At 32.9% G+C, this 13737-nt stretch overlaps 1 protein-coding gene across 3 annotated transcripts; it reads right to left on the bottom strand.

The window, feature by feature from the left end:
• Positions 1 to 3730: 3730 nt before the first annotated feature.
• LOC100266187 (FRIGIDA-like protein 4a) lies at positions 3731 to 10825 on the bottom strand. Of its 3 annotated transcripts, none has more exons than XM_002281119.5 (3): positions 9705 to 10825; positions 4569 to 4744; positions 3731 to 4472 (listed from the first exon to the last, which is right to left on the bottom strand). In XM_002281119.5, the coding sequence occupies exons 1-3, from the start codon at positions 10552 to 10554 to the stop codon at positions 3897 to 3899; spliced, it is 1602 nt and encodes a 533-aa protein (XP_002281155.2). In that variant the 5' UTR covers positions 10555 to 10825; the 3' UTR covers positions 3731 to 3896. The 3 variants fall into 3 exon arrangements, with proteins under 3 accessions (XP_002281155.2, XP_010656337.1, XP_059596870.1); XM_010658035.3 differs by having other exon boundaries at positions 4569 to 4762; positions 9705 to 10681; XM_059740887.1 differs by having other exon boundaries at positions 3731 to 4744; positions 9705 to 10682.
• Between the last annotated feature and the right edge of the window lie 2912 nt (positions 10826 to 13737).

Raw genomic sequence — 13737 nt, 5'->3', positions numbered from 1 at the left:
TTCAAAAAAAATCCGGCTTTTCTTTTGTAAATGCTTTCTTAGGCCGAGGAATTTTTTTTTTTTTTTTTCAAATTAAAGAATGATATGGTGCAATTTTATGAGACGCAATGACCTTATTGTGTTTGCATATGATGTAACTTGGATGTCCCTTGTTAGAAGAGAAAATTATTTTATATATATTCCCTTAATTGTGTAGATGAATAATTCTCGGTACGAGTTCGTTTGTTTGGTCCAGTAATTATATTTGACATAAAAAATATGTTATATCTACGTATATGTTATATCTAAGTAAGGGTAATTATTAATATCTCATATTGGATAACAAAAATGTATTGAGTTTTTTTTCTTTTTTTTAAACCATGCAAGACAACTTTGGAGTCATGACCTTTAAACCTAAATAAAATTGATATGATTGGAAGCAATATTATTATAAATGGTATCATAATTGATTATCGAATTTAACATGATAGTTTGTTTGGTTACTCACAAAAAATGTTTATCTATTTAACCTTATAATCTCGTAAACACAATAAGAATTTTGTGTCTACACAGGGATGAAAATATCGTGTTTATATAAAGGTATTTTATAATATATATATATAAACTCCTCTTAAATATAAATATGCCTTAAAATATTTAATAGAACTAACAAAGAAATGAAAGCATTTAAAGATGATCACAATTCCAATTTTTTAAGTCCACTAAAAAAAAAATAGAGGCTTTGATTGTTAAAGGGTCACTCTAGGAATAAATTGTCTTTTAAAATTAGTTAAAATCTAAAACTTTGATTTGACAATTTCAAATCATATTTTAAGTGTATAAAATTTACCTTAAATATTTTCTTTCTAGTTTTAACAATCAAACATGAGACCCATCTCTAAGATTCCTTTTCAATATTGGGATAATCAATCTAAAACTTGTTAGTCAATGATCAAGCATCAAAGGATTCAAGTAAAACCTTTAACCATCCTTTTATTGAGAACTAACTAAATAGAAAATATAATTTTTATAATAAAAACCAAATGCCCAAATTAAAAACATATATGGAATAATGTTCATTTAGATATGAAAGCATTTTTAATTATTTCATAGATTCTCCCCATATTTCAATTCCAGTGAGTAAGATCATGTAAACCATCCCTAATATTACTAACATTAGTCAACATTGAATAAACTATAACAATTTGCTCTCAATTATATAAATATTTTTCATCATCGACCTAAGTGGCCCTGATTTTAAAATGTATTTATATGGTTAAAAAAATTTCACACATATATAGAGTCAAAAAAAAAAAAAAAATCCAACCTAGTGTGAGGTATCACACAATCAACCCTTTATACATATGAATACTTTTTACAGTATTAAACAAATTCTCATATTAGGGCAAGAGATCGACTTTAATGTCATTTATAATGATTTGCTCATTTTCATGTAGATATTATTCGTTATAGGCCCAATAAACCTTCATGTCTCTAAAACATCTTTATAAGGTTAAGAGAAACTCATAAATATACAATGTCAAAAACTTTTCTCCTATGTGACGTGGGATATCATACAATAAAAATAGTCAACAATGAGATATTTCAAAGCTTGATTAAAACAAATAAAAAAATTAATACAATTTTATGGATAAAAAGTTTTCAAATCTAAATACAAATCAAGAGGTATAATTTGACAATCATTTTTATAAAAATTCTTGAAGTTATAGGACATTCAATAGTTTCAATTGACATTATTTATGTAAATAACAATTTTATATCAAATCAAAATAATATTATTTCAAAATATTTTTTTATTCAAACTATAAAATAACAAATGATGGTCAATTCAATGAAACTTTGCAAATAGGTGACTAGTTTAATTTAAAATATTATTCATTTTTTTAAGGTAGATGGAATCAAACTTTTTAATACTTGTAACATATAACCAAACCTCGGGAAGTTGAGGTTCAATGCAATTACATTATCCACCAAAGGAATATAATAGCTAACAGTAATTTGTCACAAATAAAACCCTTGATAATTTTAAATATTAATTATGATAATACATTTGATAATTAAAGATTTAGATTTAAATTTTGAGTTTTATTATTTAGAGGTTTAGGATATAATAATTTTCATATTAATGCTAAATAAAAAATGTAATTATTTTGTAAACCTTATCACAAGCAAATAAAATAAAAATATATTTGTCACATTATTATTATTAATATTATTCTAAATTTTAATTTTTCACTTCAAGATTATAACATGATTTTAGTTTTTGCTTATGATTCCAACTTTTTTGCTTTGGTAAAATTTTTTATTTTATATTTATATAAAATAATATATATATATATATATATATATTACATTTTATATTATTTTTTTCCTAATTTTATTAGCAATTAAATATTTCATAAAAAAAATTCACTTGTTATAATTTATTCTCTTGAATTAGGATACTCCACTTCCTTGATCCTTGATCATTTTCCACTTGTTATCAAACTAATATTAGGTTGCACATTATGTGAAGAATTTACCTCCATAAGACTTGTTTGTAGAAAGGATATCCATTAGTAACTCAAATTATGAGTTTATCATTATTGGAAATAGAAGTCCCTACCCAAAAAAATTAGTGGAATATACTATCTCCACTAACAAGGTTCTAGTTTTGTTGGGTGCCTAGTGATAAAAATGAGCAGCACCTATGAAGCATGTCAAACATGAAGCAATAAATAAAATAAAAAAACATTTGTTATGTTGTTTTATTGTTTGGTGTCTAAGTCATAGTGAATGATCATAATTTTAATTTTATTTTTTATAGTTCTAGCTTTTTGTTTAGTTAAAATTCTTGAGGGTTCAATATCAAATTTTTACTTTTTGAAATTTATTTTCTTCCATTTCCATAACCATAGTCAATTTCCACTTGCTAACAACTTAATATAGATGGATGACTTTTATTTTAAAAAAATGACCCCATTTCACTCTTTGTCTTCCAAAAAAAATTTGTGTTCTCTCTACACTTTCTCCTATTGAATTTTCGATGAAGTTTAAACTTGTAATAAAGATGAATTACACTTCCTCTTATTAAATTTTTCGAAACAAAGATGAACAAAGAAAAATCGTTAACAACACTTATCTTTCCTCTTGCACTTATCACGAAAAATAAAAAAGAAAAGGGTGTTTTTAGTTCCCAATTTTTTTTTTTACTGTTCCAATACATGGCTATATCATTTTTTTTCCTTAAAAAATCTACTAAATATTATTTTGAAATCATTTTAAGGGATTTTTTATAAAAAAAAATTAAAATCTATTTTGTTTGAAACAACCATTCAAATTCTAGAAAGTGCTTTTAACTTTCCCAAATTACTGGCCATTAATGACTTACCTTACAGATATAGCTTGTATGCCATGGCATTAGTTCCAATTTGATGTAGTAGATACAGATTTTAATTATTTGTATCACTCTTTCAAAAAAAATATTTGTAAAAAATAATAATTATAAAAATAATTTAAGAATTTTTAAAAGTTGAAAAAATGTTTCCAAAAATAATAATTTGCTTCGATGTAATAACATCATATAAAGATTACCTTTCAAAAAACCAGTTTGAATATAAATTTTAAAATTTAAGATTTATATTCTTTAGAAGACAATTTTAAGATTTTCACTTCTTTTTTTTTAGAAAGAAACCAACATTCATCCACAGATGCTCCGGCCGCATATAAAACTTGACAAAGAGATGAAAGATTTGAGGATCCAGAATTCGGCTTCTCCTATGAATAAGATTTAGCTCTAGGTCAAAAGTATCAAAAGTAAAGGCCAACGACAAAAACAGGGCTCCATGATAAAAAAGGACCTCGACAGCAAAAATATACAATCCTCTAATAAATTTTCTGGTGTTTTAACTTGCAGACTATTGAGTATGGTAAGTGGGGGGAGCAGCAGCGGCGTAGTCATATGCGTTGTAGCTAGTCTGTCCTCCATACGAGCCACTGGCCCTCATCCCACCAGCTCCCATATCATCCACAGAGAGTGAGTAGTGCTGTTGAGGAATGGTGGGCGTTTGGGGGTGAGGCCCACCGTAGGTAGATGCATAAGGGGGTGGGGTGGGACCATCATAGACACCTTGAGCAGGGTAGCTGAATGGGCCAGAATATCTCCCCGCTGGGCTGTGCTGGGGAGGAGGAGCTGGGTTCCTTCTGCCGAAAGACGGGTAAGTGGAGTTTGAAAATTTAGGTGCTTTGGCTGGACGGAAAGCTGAAGGTCCACTACCCCGGCCACTGCCACTCCCACTGCCACCACCATGGGCTCGCTTATTGGGAGGCTTGCTTGCACCTGCTGAACTCTTCTTTCTCTCTACCTTGGCTTTCTCTAGCTGGGTTGCCCGTTTCCTTAAGCTATCAATGGAGAACTCTGATTCGAGCTTGTGGTCTTCCACACATTTGATTATGGTTTTTATCGAATTTAACTCTACGTTCCCGGACTCTTCCTGAAACATCAACCAGATTAACAAAATTTGCAGATGGTAAATCAGTATTGAAGAAACTATTGGGAATTGAGAAAGATAAGATGATGCAAAACACACCGTTGCTGCAGTGCTATAGTTGCCATTCTTCAAAATAGTTGTAGCATTTTTCCTTGAGTTATGGAGATAAGACTTGAGCAGAGAGACAGGAGAAAACCGTTCAGTCAACCCAGACTCAGAAGCAAAATACACTGCCTCAATCTCTTTACCACTTTTCACCAATTCATCAATTATATCTGTGAAAACACAAGTTCCTTCAATGAAGCATATTCAGTGAAATGCATCCTAATGAGACACATCTGTTTAAGAAATGAAATTAGAACTGAAAGCAAACTATTTGTATTTTGTTGTTATCCTACCTCATTTTTCTCTAACATAAGTAACTCAACAACACACAATAAACCAAACCATATAGTTCAACCATTCATTGTCAACTATACAATCCCCATGTCCAAATTGATGTCTTGCACTAAGCTAAAAGACCAGAATCTCATAATACCTTGTTAGCAATGCCAGAAACAAATATTCCAACAAGTGAATGTTTTTCCCTTTTTCTTTTTTGATATACAAGACATAAAATGTACCAAAGCTTCTGCCCTCATTCCTATTTCTTCTTGTTAATTTATCCTCAACTAGAGTTCCTAATTAACTTTGAGAAATCTAGTTTCACCTTCTAGGGTGGGAATTGAACATAAAGTCAATCATATGACAAGAATATACATTTCTTTGGATTTAGCAGACATTTGATAAATCCAGGTGGCAGGTGGGAGAATAGATACAAACATTAGTTGACTATAATTCAAGAAACAATGCACCCTTGAATTTAATTTCCAGCCATATTGCATTCTCTATTTTCCTTGTGTTCTTAATTTCTCAAGGTTTCATTTTCTTCTACTTGACTTTCCCCTAAATTGTAGTCATATGGATTATAGCACATTTACGATAGGCAAATATTAATATATCACCAGTGCCTACACTAGAGGGCACAACAGCATACATATAGATAATAGCAACTTGTTAAAATCCATTCAAGCATATTAATTTCTTGACCCAGAAAGGCTCCATCAAATAATGAATAATTACATAAACAAATGGTTTGCTTTTGTATGAAGAATGTTTCAACTTCAGATAATAAAAAACAAAAATTTTAAAAATAAATTTCATATTCATAACACCAACCATTCTCACTATAATTATCAAAACATTTTTAATTCAAGCATCTCTATTTATGTGTTGCTTTACATTATGAACTGATTCATTGAAGTAGTGGTTATCACCAAAAAAAAAAAAAAAAAAAAAACAACAGAAGGAAAAGAAATTAATAAAAAAATCTATATTTTAGAACTTCAGATGGTAGAGGTGAGGTTTGCAGAAAGGAAACATGGAGCTCTTAAATGAGTTTGAGAAATGAATGAGCTTATGGTAGGAAATAGGAGGACGTCACATTGGCATGATTTACAATGAGGAAAAATACCTTTAAAGTTGTGGCTTCAGTCTACCATTTCTACTAAAAAAAGGCAACAAAATATACAACCAATGGACAATAACACACTAAAATCAAAGATTTCAGAGGTTGCATCATTATTTTTTATTTTTTTGATAGGCACAAACATTTTTATTCGAATAGAGCCTAAACAAAAAAAGGTGCAAACCATGCCCACATGGGGTATAAAAGGGGCAACCAACTGAAGCACATATGGGAGGGAGAGAGCAGGAATTTAGAAAGGAAGTAGGTCTTTGAGTTCTAGGTCAAGTCCTTTTTTAAAAGTGGAAAAGAACTTCTCAGGATGAACATGAGGCAGCATGCAATGATACTATTCAGGCAGGAAATAGACTTTCTAGAGTACAATTACTCTTAAAGATCTCTATGTGATTTCATCTTTGTGCATTTGTGGTTTCATTCTAAACTTGACTCAAAATCAACAACACAGAATCAACATTTTATCGACCACAGCTAATGCTTAATTTCCATCATGTCAGCTAGGCATGAGATGAACATCAAATCATTCAATATAAAGATTTCCAGCAAAAAATTTGGACTAAACCAAGTTTGGGATGGCTGATGCATATTGGTTGTCATCAGTCTGGCTCCTTATCAAATTAAAAACTCTAACAAGATTATGGGATTTGCATCATAGAGAAGTGATAAAATAAGCTTGTCATCACATGCAAGATGATAGATGCTTCTTTGATAAGCAAAATATAGTAAAAACACCAAAAGTTGGCAAACTCAGCACATTTGGAAATAAGGGGACCCAAAGAACGGACCAAGGTCCAACAAGGGTCCCAAGCATGAATTCAAGCCAACGAATGGCTATCCAAAAAAAATTCATATCACACCTTAGGACCCCTATTGTGACAACAGCTACTACGCATCCTACATCATAAAATGCTATCAACAAAACAAACCTTTATCAAGCATATCATCATGACCTGGTACAGAACCAATCTTCACTTTTCGACATCCATTACAGATTAAGAAAAGCGTTCTAACAGCAGTTACACAGCTCCTGAATGTGTTAGATAGCTGTAAGTGAAAGAAGGGTACTAAGTTGCTGGGAATGTGGCCAGCTAGTTTACTTGTTTGTACTCCCATCTGAAATACCACTTGAAAGTCCATATTCAGAAAGAAGAAGCAAGCTACCAAGTTTATTTACCCTAACTGCTTAAACGAATCAATCTCCCACTTCTACAAACTACAATGCTCTAACTCCAATCTACAGAATTTAAATGAAATCAGGGTGGACCTTAGGGCTCCTGTCTCTCATGCCAATGCAGAATTGGGGGTTTACAAAAACCTTTACAAATTTGTGCAAGAGCCGGCAGATCATCCACTCTTCTCTGAAGCAAATAAGGTTAACATTTCAAAGTAGCGTCAAATGCCTAGGTTTGTAGAAAAAAATGAATTAGAAGATGATTGCCTAGCAGAAGCAGCCCTTAATGCACATGATTCTAGTATATGGTCACCAAGGAAAAGAGCTTTCAGCCACAACATAGACAACTCCAACCATTCAAGAAATTTTCAATTACACCATCCTGTTGTACCAAAACAAGTATAAGGAAACAACTTTTTGTACTTTCCTCTTCCTTTTCTTAACAAAAACACCTTGCCAACTAAAAAGAAACCCTATGTTGAACAAGACCAAACCCAGAAAATTCTCAAAATGGGAAAAAGAGAATCTCAGAGTGCTCAAGTTCCAACACAATAAAGCAATATATGCTAACAAACTCTTTGTTTGACAATATAAACACCCACTAACCAAGATGCACCCTCTTCTCATCAACTGATTAATGGTTAAGAATTTAGCCTGAGATGCCTCTTGCACAAAGAAACATGACTCAAATGAGATGTTTGGAACTGAAACTATCAAAGCCACAAAAGTGGGAGTAGTGCAACACCAGGTGAGCTTGAAAGAGGTGGATAAAGTGGGTAGTTACTTAAGTCCTTGTCCTGGACAATCATCTAGTCATCTTAGAAGTCCTGGTATGGCGTAGGCAAGTATCCCTTTTCTTGATTGATTCCTTACCCAGTTAAGGGATCTTCTATATCATACACCTTTAAAGAGAAAAAAACATGCCATGCTAAAATTGCATTAGCTATACATGCAAAATTTTAAAAAATAAAAGATATAAAAATTTGACACTTCTTATCTACAAAGATATAATAACTACTAAGGACCAAAAAGTTCCAATGTTCCATATTTTAGGAAATTCAATAAAACATCATGTAGTAATGCAATTTCACAATTCACATCATGATCCTTCAGCTCATATAGGACTTCATGCAAAGCTTTCTCAATTAAAAACCTAGAAAAAGCAAGCATCATCAAGTTAGAAGCGTCAAAACAAAAAAGAAACTAGAGAATAGGCTAGAGAAGATTCAATGTGATCTCTTATCAGGGAGCAAGCATAAAAGAGGCAGTATCATCTGGTCAAATAGTTAGCAATTGCTACTATAATCACAAAGCTGATTTAGGTATTGGGAACCTTTCAATCATTAATAAGGTCTTGTTTGGGAAGTGATTTTGATCATGAGCAGGGAAGCATGACAGCCCAGGGAGGCAAGTTATCACAGGAAAGTTCGGAGAGATGGAGAGAAATGGAGTTCCAAGGAGGGGAAAGAGAAGTATAGAATGGAAACCTATAGAAAGCTATTGGGAAGAGTTAGAATATTTCTGACCCTTGCTGCATATTTAGATGGGTAATGACCTGACTAGATTTTGGCATGCTGTGTTGTATTGGGAGTTAGAGCCTAAAGACTGTTTTCCAGTTCTTTTTGGCACCAGTTTTTAAAAAGATGCTTTAGTGGCAGATGTTTGGGTAGCTTAGAAACCTAAGCTTGAAAGCGGCATTTCTATAGCATATCCTGTCTTCAGATGATAAAAGGGGACCCTTATTGGCTATCTTTGAGGTTGGAGTCTTGGGGAAGGATCCTTTTTTTTTTTTCATTCAAGTCCTGCAACTCTCTTTCCTTGGGCTCTCCTTGTTCGTTCCCGCTGAGGGAGATTTGGGTACCAACAGCACTGCTAGACGTTGGCTCTTCTTTTGGTAGGTAGCATTGGAGAGGATTCTTACATTTGATTAGCTTAGAGGACAAGGTCAATTGCTTGCTAATTAGCATTGGTTGTGCAAAGTTGTGGAAGAGTCTACAAATTGAAGCTAAGGAGTTGTTCCTAAAAACCTTTATTTGGTTGATCTAGTGGTTCCGTTAAGTTTCATAGAACATTTCTCAGTATTTGTCTTAGATTTTATAGATAGTTTAGGAGCAGTTGAGGCTAGTTAGTGATTCCTCTAGTTCTTTTTCATGGTTTTTTTTTCTTTTCTTTAGTGTCTTTCTATACTTCTTGAGTACTAAGGTTGTGCCTTTTTTTCAAATATACCAATTAACATATTTTTCTAATTTTCTTACAGAAATTTGAGACGTTTCATTTTCAATAATAAAATTGAAAACTCTGTAGATTAACAACTAACAAACAGTGGAAACTATGGTAAACCATATAGATGTACTTTTTATCACAAAACATCATGAATGAACTTGTCCTTGCACAATAAAAAACCGCAATCCAAATACTAACAAGTAAACCTTGTAACAGACCATAACCACAACCAAATTTCAACCAAACAAAGACGTTAACATTTAAGTCCACACATATATACATTGCTCGCCAAGAAATAATTAGCAAGTCAGAAGCAAACCTCCCATTTTCTCCCCAAATCCTAATGCAATGGCCAGCTTCGGCATATCCCTCCTTGAGGCAAACTCCAGCACCTGTTTCCTTAAAAACTCCTCATCAAACTTTGGCTTCAACCCGAACCCAGCTACCATTTGCATAAACATAGCTGCCTCTGTTGGACCAATCATGCTCCCTTCCCCTCCATCACCCATCTTTCCCTTCCACAACTCAGCAACTCTGGCCGCCCTCTCCACCACGCTCCTGGCAAATGCAGGCTTTGGCACCGTCTTCCCACCCAACTCCGCTGCAGGAAACAATGCCTGCATCAGCATTCCGCATGCCCAACGCTTGTCCGGAATCCCAACTTTCCCCGATTTCTGTGAAACGAATTCTTCCACTGCATCTAACACCAACCGTGCCGAGTCCACCGACTCCTCCATCGCGGACACAATCTCCGATCTCAACGACATCGACTCCTTCCGCTTCGACACCATAAACCTCAACAAACCTGAAGAATCCATCTTGCGGCAGTACGATTTCAAACACTCCGATAATTCAGCATTTTCAGGGACGGCCTTCTCGAACTCGGAGAGCGCCGCCTCCCTCTGCTCCTCGATGCGGGCGGCAGCAGATGACTCGCGCTCGGGTATAGAATTTTCGCGCTGGTCAAGGGATTCGAGGGTTTTCTTGGAGTCAGATTCTAGGGCTTGGAATTTGGAGTCAAGGGAACTGGATTTCTGGGAAAGGGAGTGCTGGAGGGAAGAGAAATGATTGGAGAGAGTTTTGTAGAGTTGGGTGCATGTGGATAGAATCGTCTTTTGGGCTTCCAGAGAGTCGAATAGTTTTTGAACTCGGTCGGTGTCGATAGCCATTGGCGAAGAGTTGGGAGAAATTTGAGCTTGCTGCTGGTGCGAAGATTTTCTGAAGCAAAAAACCCTAAACCCTAATCGCGAGCAGAACAAGAGTAGTGTTCATTTTTATGCGTTAATATGTTAGTTATATCCTTCTCTCTTTTCTGCTAAATTGTGGGGGAGTTTGATGATACGAAACGACGTCGTTTTCAGGATGTGAAAACAGTGCTTTCTTAGAAAACATGGTCCGAACCCAAATAAAACAGTGGCATGAACCATCATGTGCCGCTCCGGCCAGAGCGCAAAACCTATTTACTTAAATACATAATCAAATAAAATTGTGTAGCCATGTGTCAATGTTCTTGTGGAAACATTATTTTTGTCGACAATTTGTTGCGTCCTTGATTATTCTTTTTCCTTCTTGGTTCTGACCATTTTTGATTTTGAAGAACCTCCAAGGAGTTGGAAGCAAATTTTGCCACAATTAAAAGTTTGGTTTAGCATTGAATTTGTTCAACCCCTAGAATATAGTGTTCAAATCAAAATGGAGAAGTTTATCCTTCCATTCCTATATTATAGACACCTTACAAGTTACAACTCCCCCAAAAAAAAAATTACCAAGCAAAAAATTTTTTTTTTGTGAGTCAAAACACCCTAACTCAATAAAAAAGGTTAAGATGTATGAGTCCTCTTTTTTATGATCCCTTAACTTGTTCCACTGATGTCGTGAAAGATTATGTTAGTCAAAGAGAGGTTGGTGGGGGAGATGTCCGTCAAAAGAAACAAAGTTATCACTAATAAGGACAAAGTGGAAGCTTTTATAAGTTGAATCCCACTTTCCAATAATTTTAGCGTAATAGAGATTTTGTTGAGAAAACTCTAATTTTGTTAATCTAAAGGATATTGATTCGCCTCACATTTCAATCATGTCAATTCCATTTCCACCGTAAATCATCAAAATCACCTATCTTTGAGGTTTTGTTAAGGAAATCTTATTATAGCAACCGTCAAAGGTGATTAATCACTCGTAACCATGAAATTCCACAATCGCTCCTTGTTAGTGTACATTTCCTCCACATGTTTCAAACTTAAGCACACCTCCGAAAAATATATTTAAATAAGGTTATAAGCATGATATTTGGTAACATACTTTTTAGACATGCCTTTTTGTGGTTGAGGAGGTTATATGAGATTTGATAACTTGGACAAATCTTTAAAGACTTATGAGCATGGTGTCATCAACTTAGCGAATATAAAGTATAAATCCCTCAACGTTACCTATACTTTTCTTGAGTTGCTATAGTTTGCCAATTTGTTCTATATCTTTTTCCTTCGGAATCCATTGGTGTTGCTTCAAATTTTTTGTTATGTACATTAGTTGCTACCACCATTTGAAAGACAAATGTTGTCAAGTTCTCTTGTGGGCTAGCATATTTTGTAGGCCTTGGTAAAAGTCTCTTCTATGATAAGTGACTTCATTTTAAGAATAGACATGTACAAGCCTGAGCTCACTAGCAAACCATGCTTGAAGGTTATCTAAGTTGTGACATTGTCAAATTTTTCTACTTGGAACAAGGGCATGATAAATTACTTAACATAGTCTCTTATGCTCTCACATTTATTTGTTTGAATATTAAAGTGGGAATTCATGTCTCTCGTTCGGTGAGAAGAGCATATGTATTAGGATACAAATTCCATGCACAAATCTTAAAAAAAAAAAAAAAATGATTCATTAGAGAGATTGTGAAATCACACAAAAGCAAGCCCTTGCAAATCGCCTTGCAGAATAGGGCATCATTTCTTTGTATCAAAATCCTAAGGTGTCAAAAATGCATTAGATCCCCTATCTCATATTAAGGATGAAACTTAGGGAATATGAGTCGACTAATGTGTTTGCTTCAACAATTTTAGTAATAAATGAACTACTTCGTTAAGTCTGTCAATCTTATCGTGAAGTTGGCATATTAAGTACACCTATGATTCTTTTATTTAATTATGTTTTCTAAAAATAATGAGATAGGCATCTCATCCAAGATGTAAAGATATTTAAAAATTGTAAGGATAAGTCTTGATTTAAAGAGGTGATTCTAAAATGATCAAGGTATTTTTATGTTTATGGTTAGAAAAAAAAAAGACATATCTAGAAGGAAAGAGGAGAAGAACTAATTGCTTATTTGGAAACACTTTTTTTTTTTTTAAATGGAAAAATGATAGTAAATCTTATATGAAAGTAACTTTCACATGGGATACAAAACTCTTAGAAAATTATAATAAAATAATAATAATTTTTTATTTTTTATTTTCTAAATTGGGACATCAAATCATTTTTACCATCTCAAATTTTAAAATTTTTGAAAATATTTTAAAAAAATATATATAAGGTAAATATACAATGTTTGTATAAATTTTTTATTTTTTATATAAAAGTTACTATTAGTTTTAAAAATTAAAAACATGAAATTTATTTGAATCGATAGAATCAATCATACATATTTGTATAAATTAATATGTGTACTGTTGTGAATTAAATTATTGTATTTTTCCAATTATAATTGAGTGTGAAAGTCCATTTGATAAACCTTTTGTTTTCTAAATAAAAAATAATAATTTTTTTTTGTGTAAAATATAAAAACCGTCATAAACTTATGTTGAGAAAGTAATGATTTTAAAATTTTTGAGGTATTAAAAAAATTTATGATTTAAATTTTTTTTTAAATGTCAAAAAAAAATATGAATTTTAAATTTTAGAATGAATTGAACCAAATCAAACCAACGTTAATCAAATCAATTTGATTGAGTGATTAAATTAGTTTTAATGAATTCGAATGATTTTAAATCATTTTCCTAACAATTTCTTAATTGAAGTGGGCTATTGCACGAGCACTTGAAGTGGAAATTTTCATTTCATCTTGAACTCAATTTCAAATGCATGAGCTCACAAAAGGGCAAATTGATTTGGCCAGCAGATGGAGTGACGTGGGACGCATTCTTTGTCATTATCTTTGTTGAGATTCAAAGGGTATTATCATTCTATGATGCCCAAGGAGTCAGCATAATTTTTCAAAGAATTTGTCAGGTTGCAACTTGCTCCAGCATTTACTTCCTATTAAGAAACCTCTAGACAATAAAAATGGAATGAAAATGACTTTAGTTAAAGTAATCAGGATCTAGCCCACTGTGGTTGACTAAGAGCCAAAAGAAGCT

Source organism: Vitis vinifera, chromosome 11, assembly GCF_030704535.1.
Source record: "Vitis vinifera cultivar Pinot Noir 40024 chromosome 11, ASM3070453v1".
Classification (NCBI taxonomy): domain Eukaryota; kingdom Viridiplantae; phylum Streptophyta; class Magnoliopsida; order Vitales; family Vitaceae; genus Vitis; species Vitis vinifera.
This window is presented reverse-complemented; position numbering and strand designations above follow the sequence as displayed.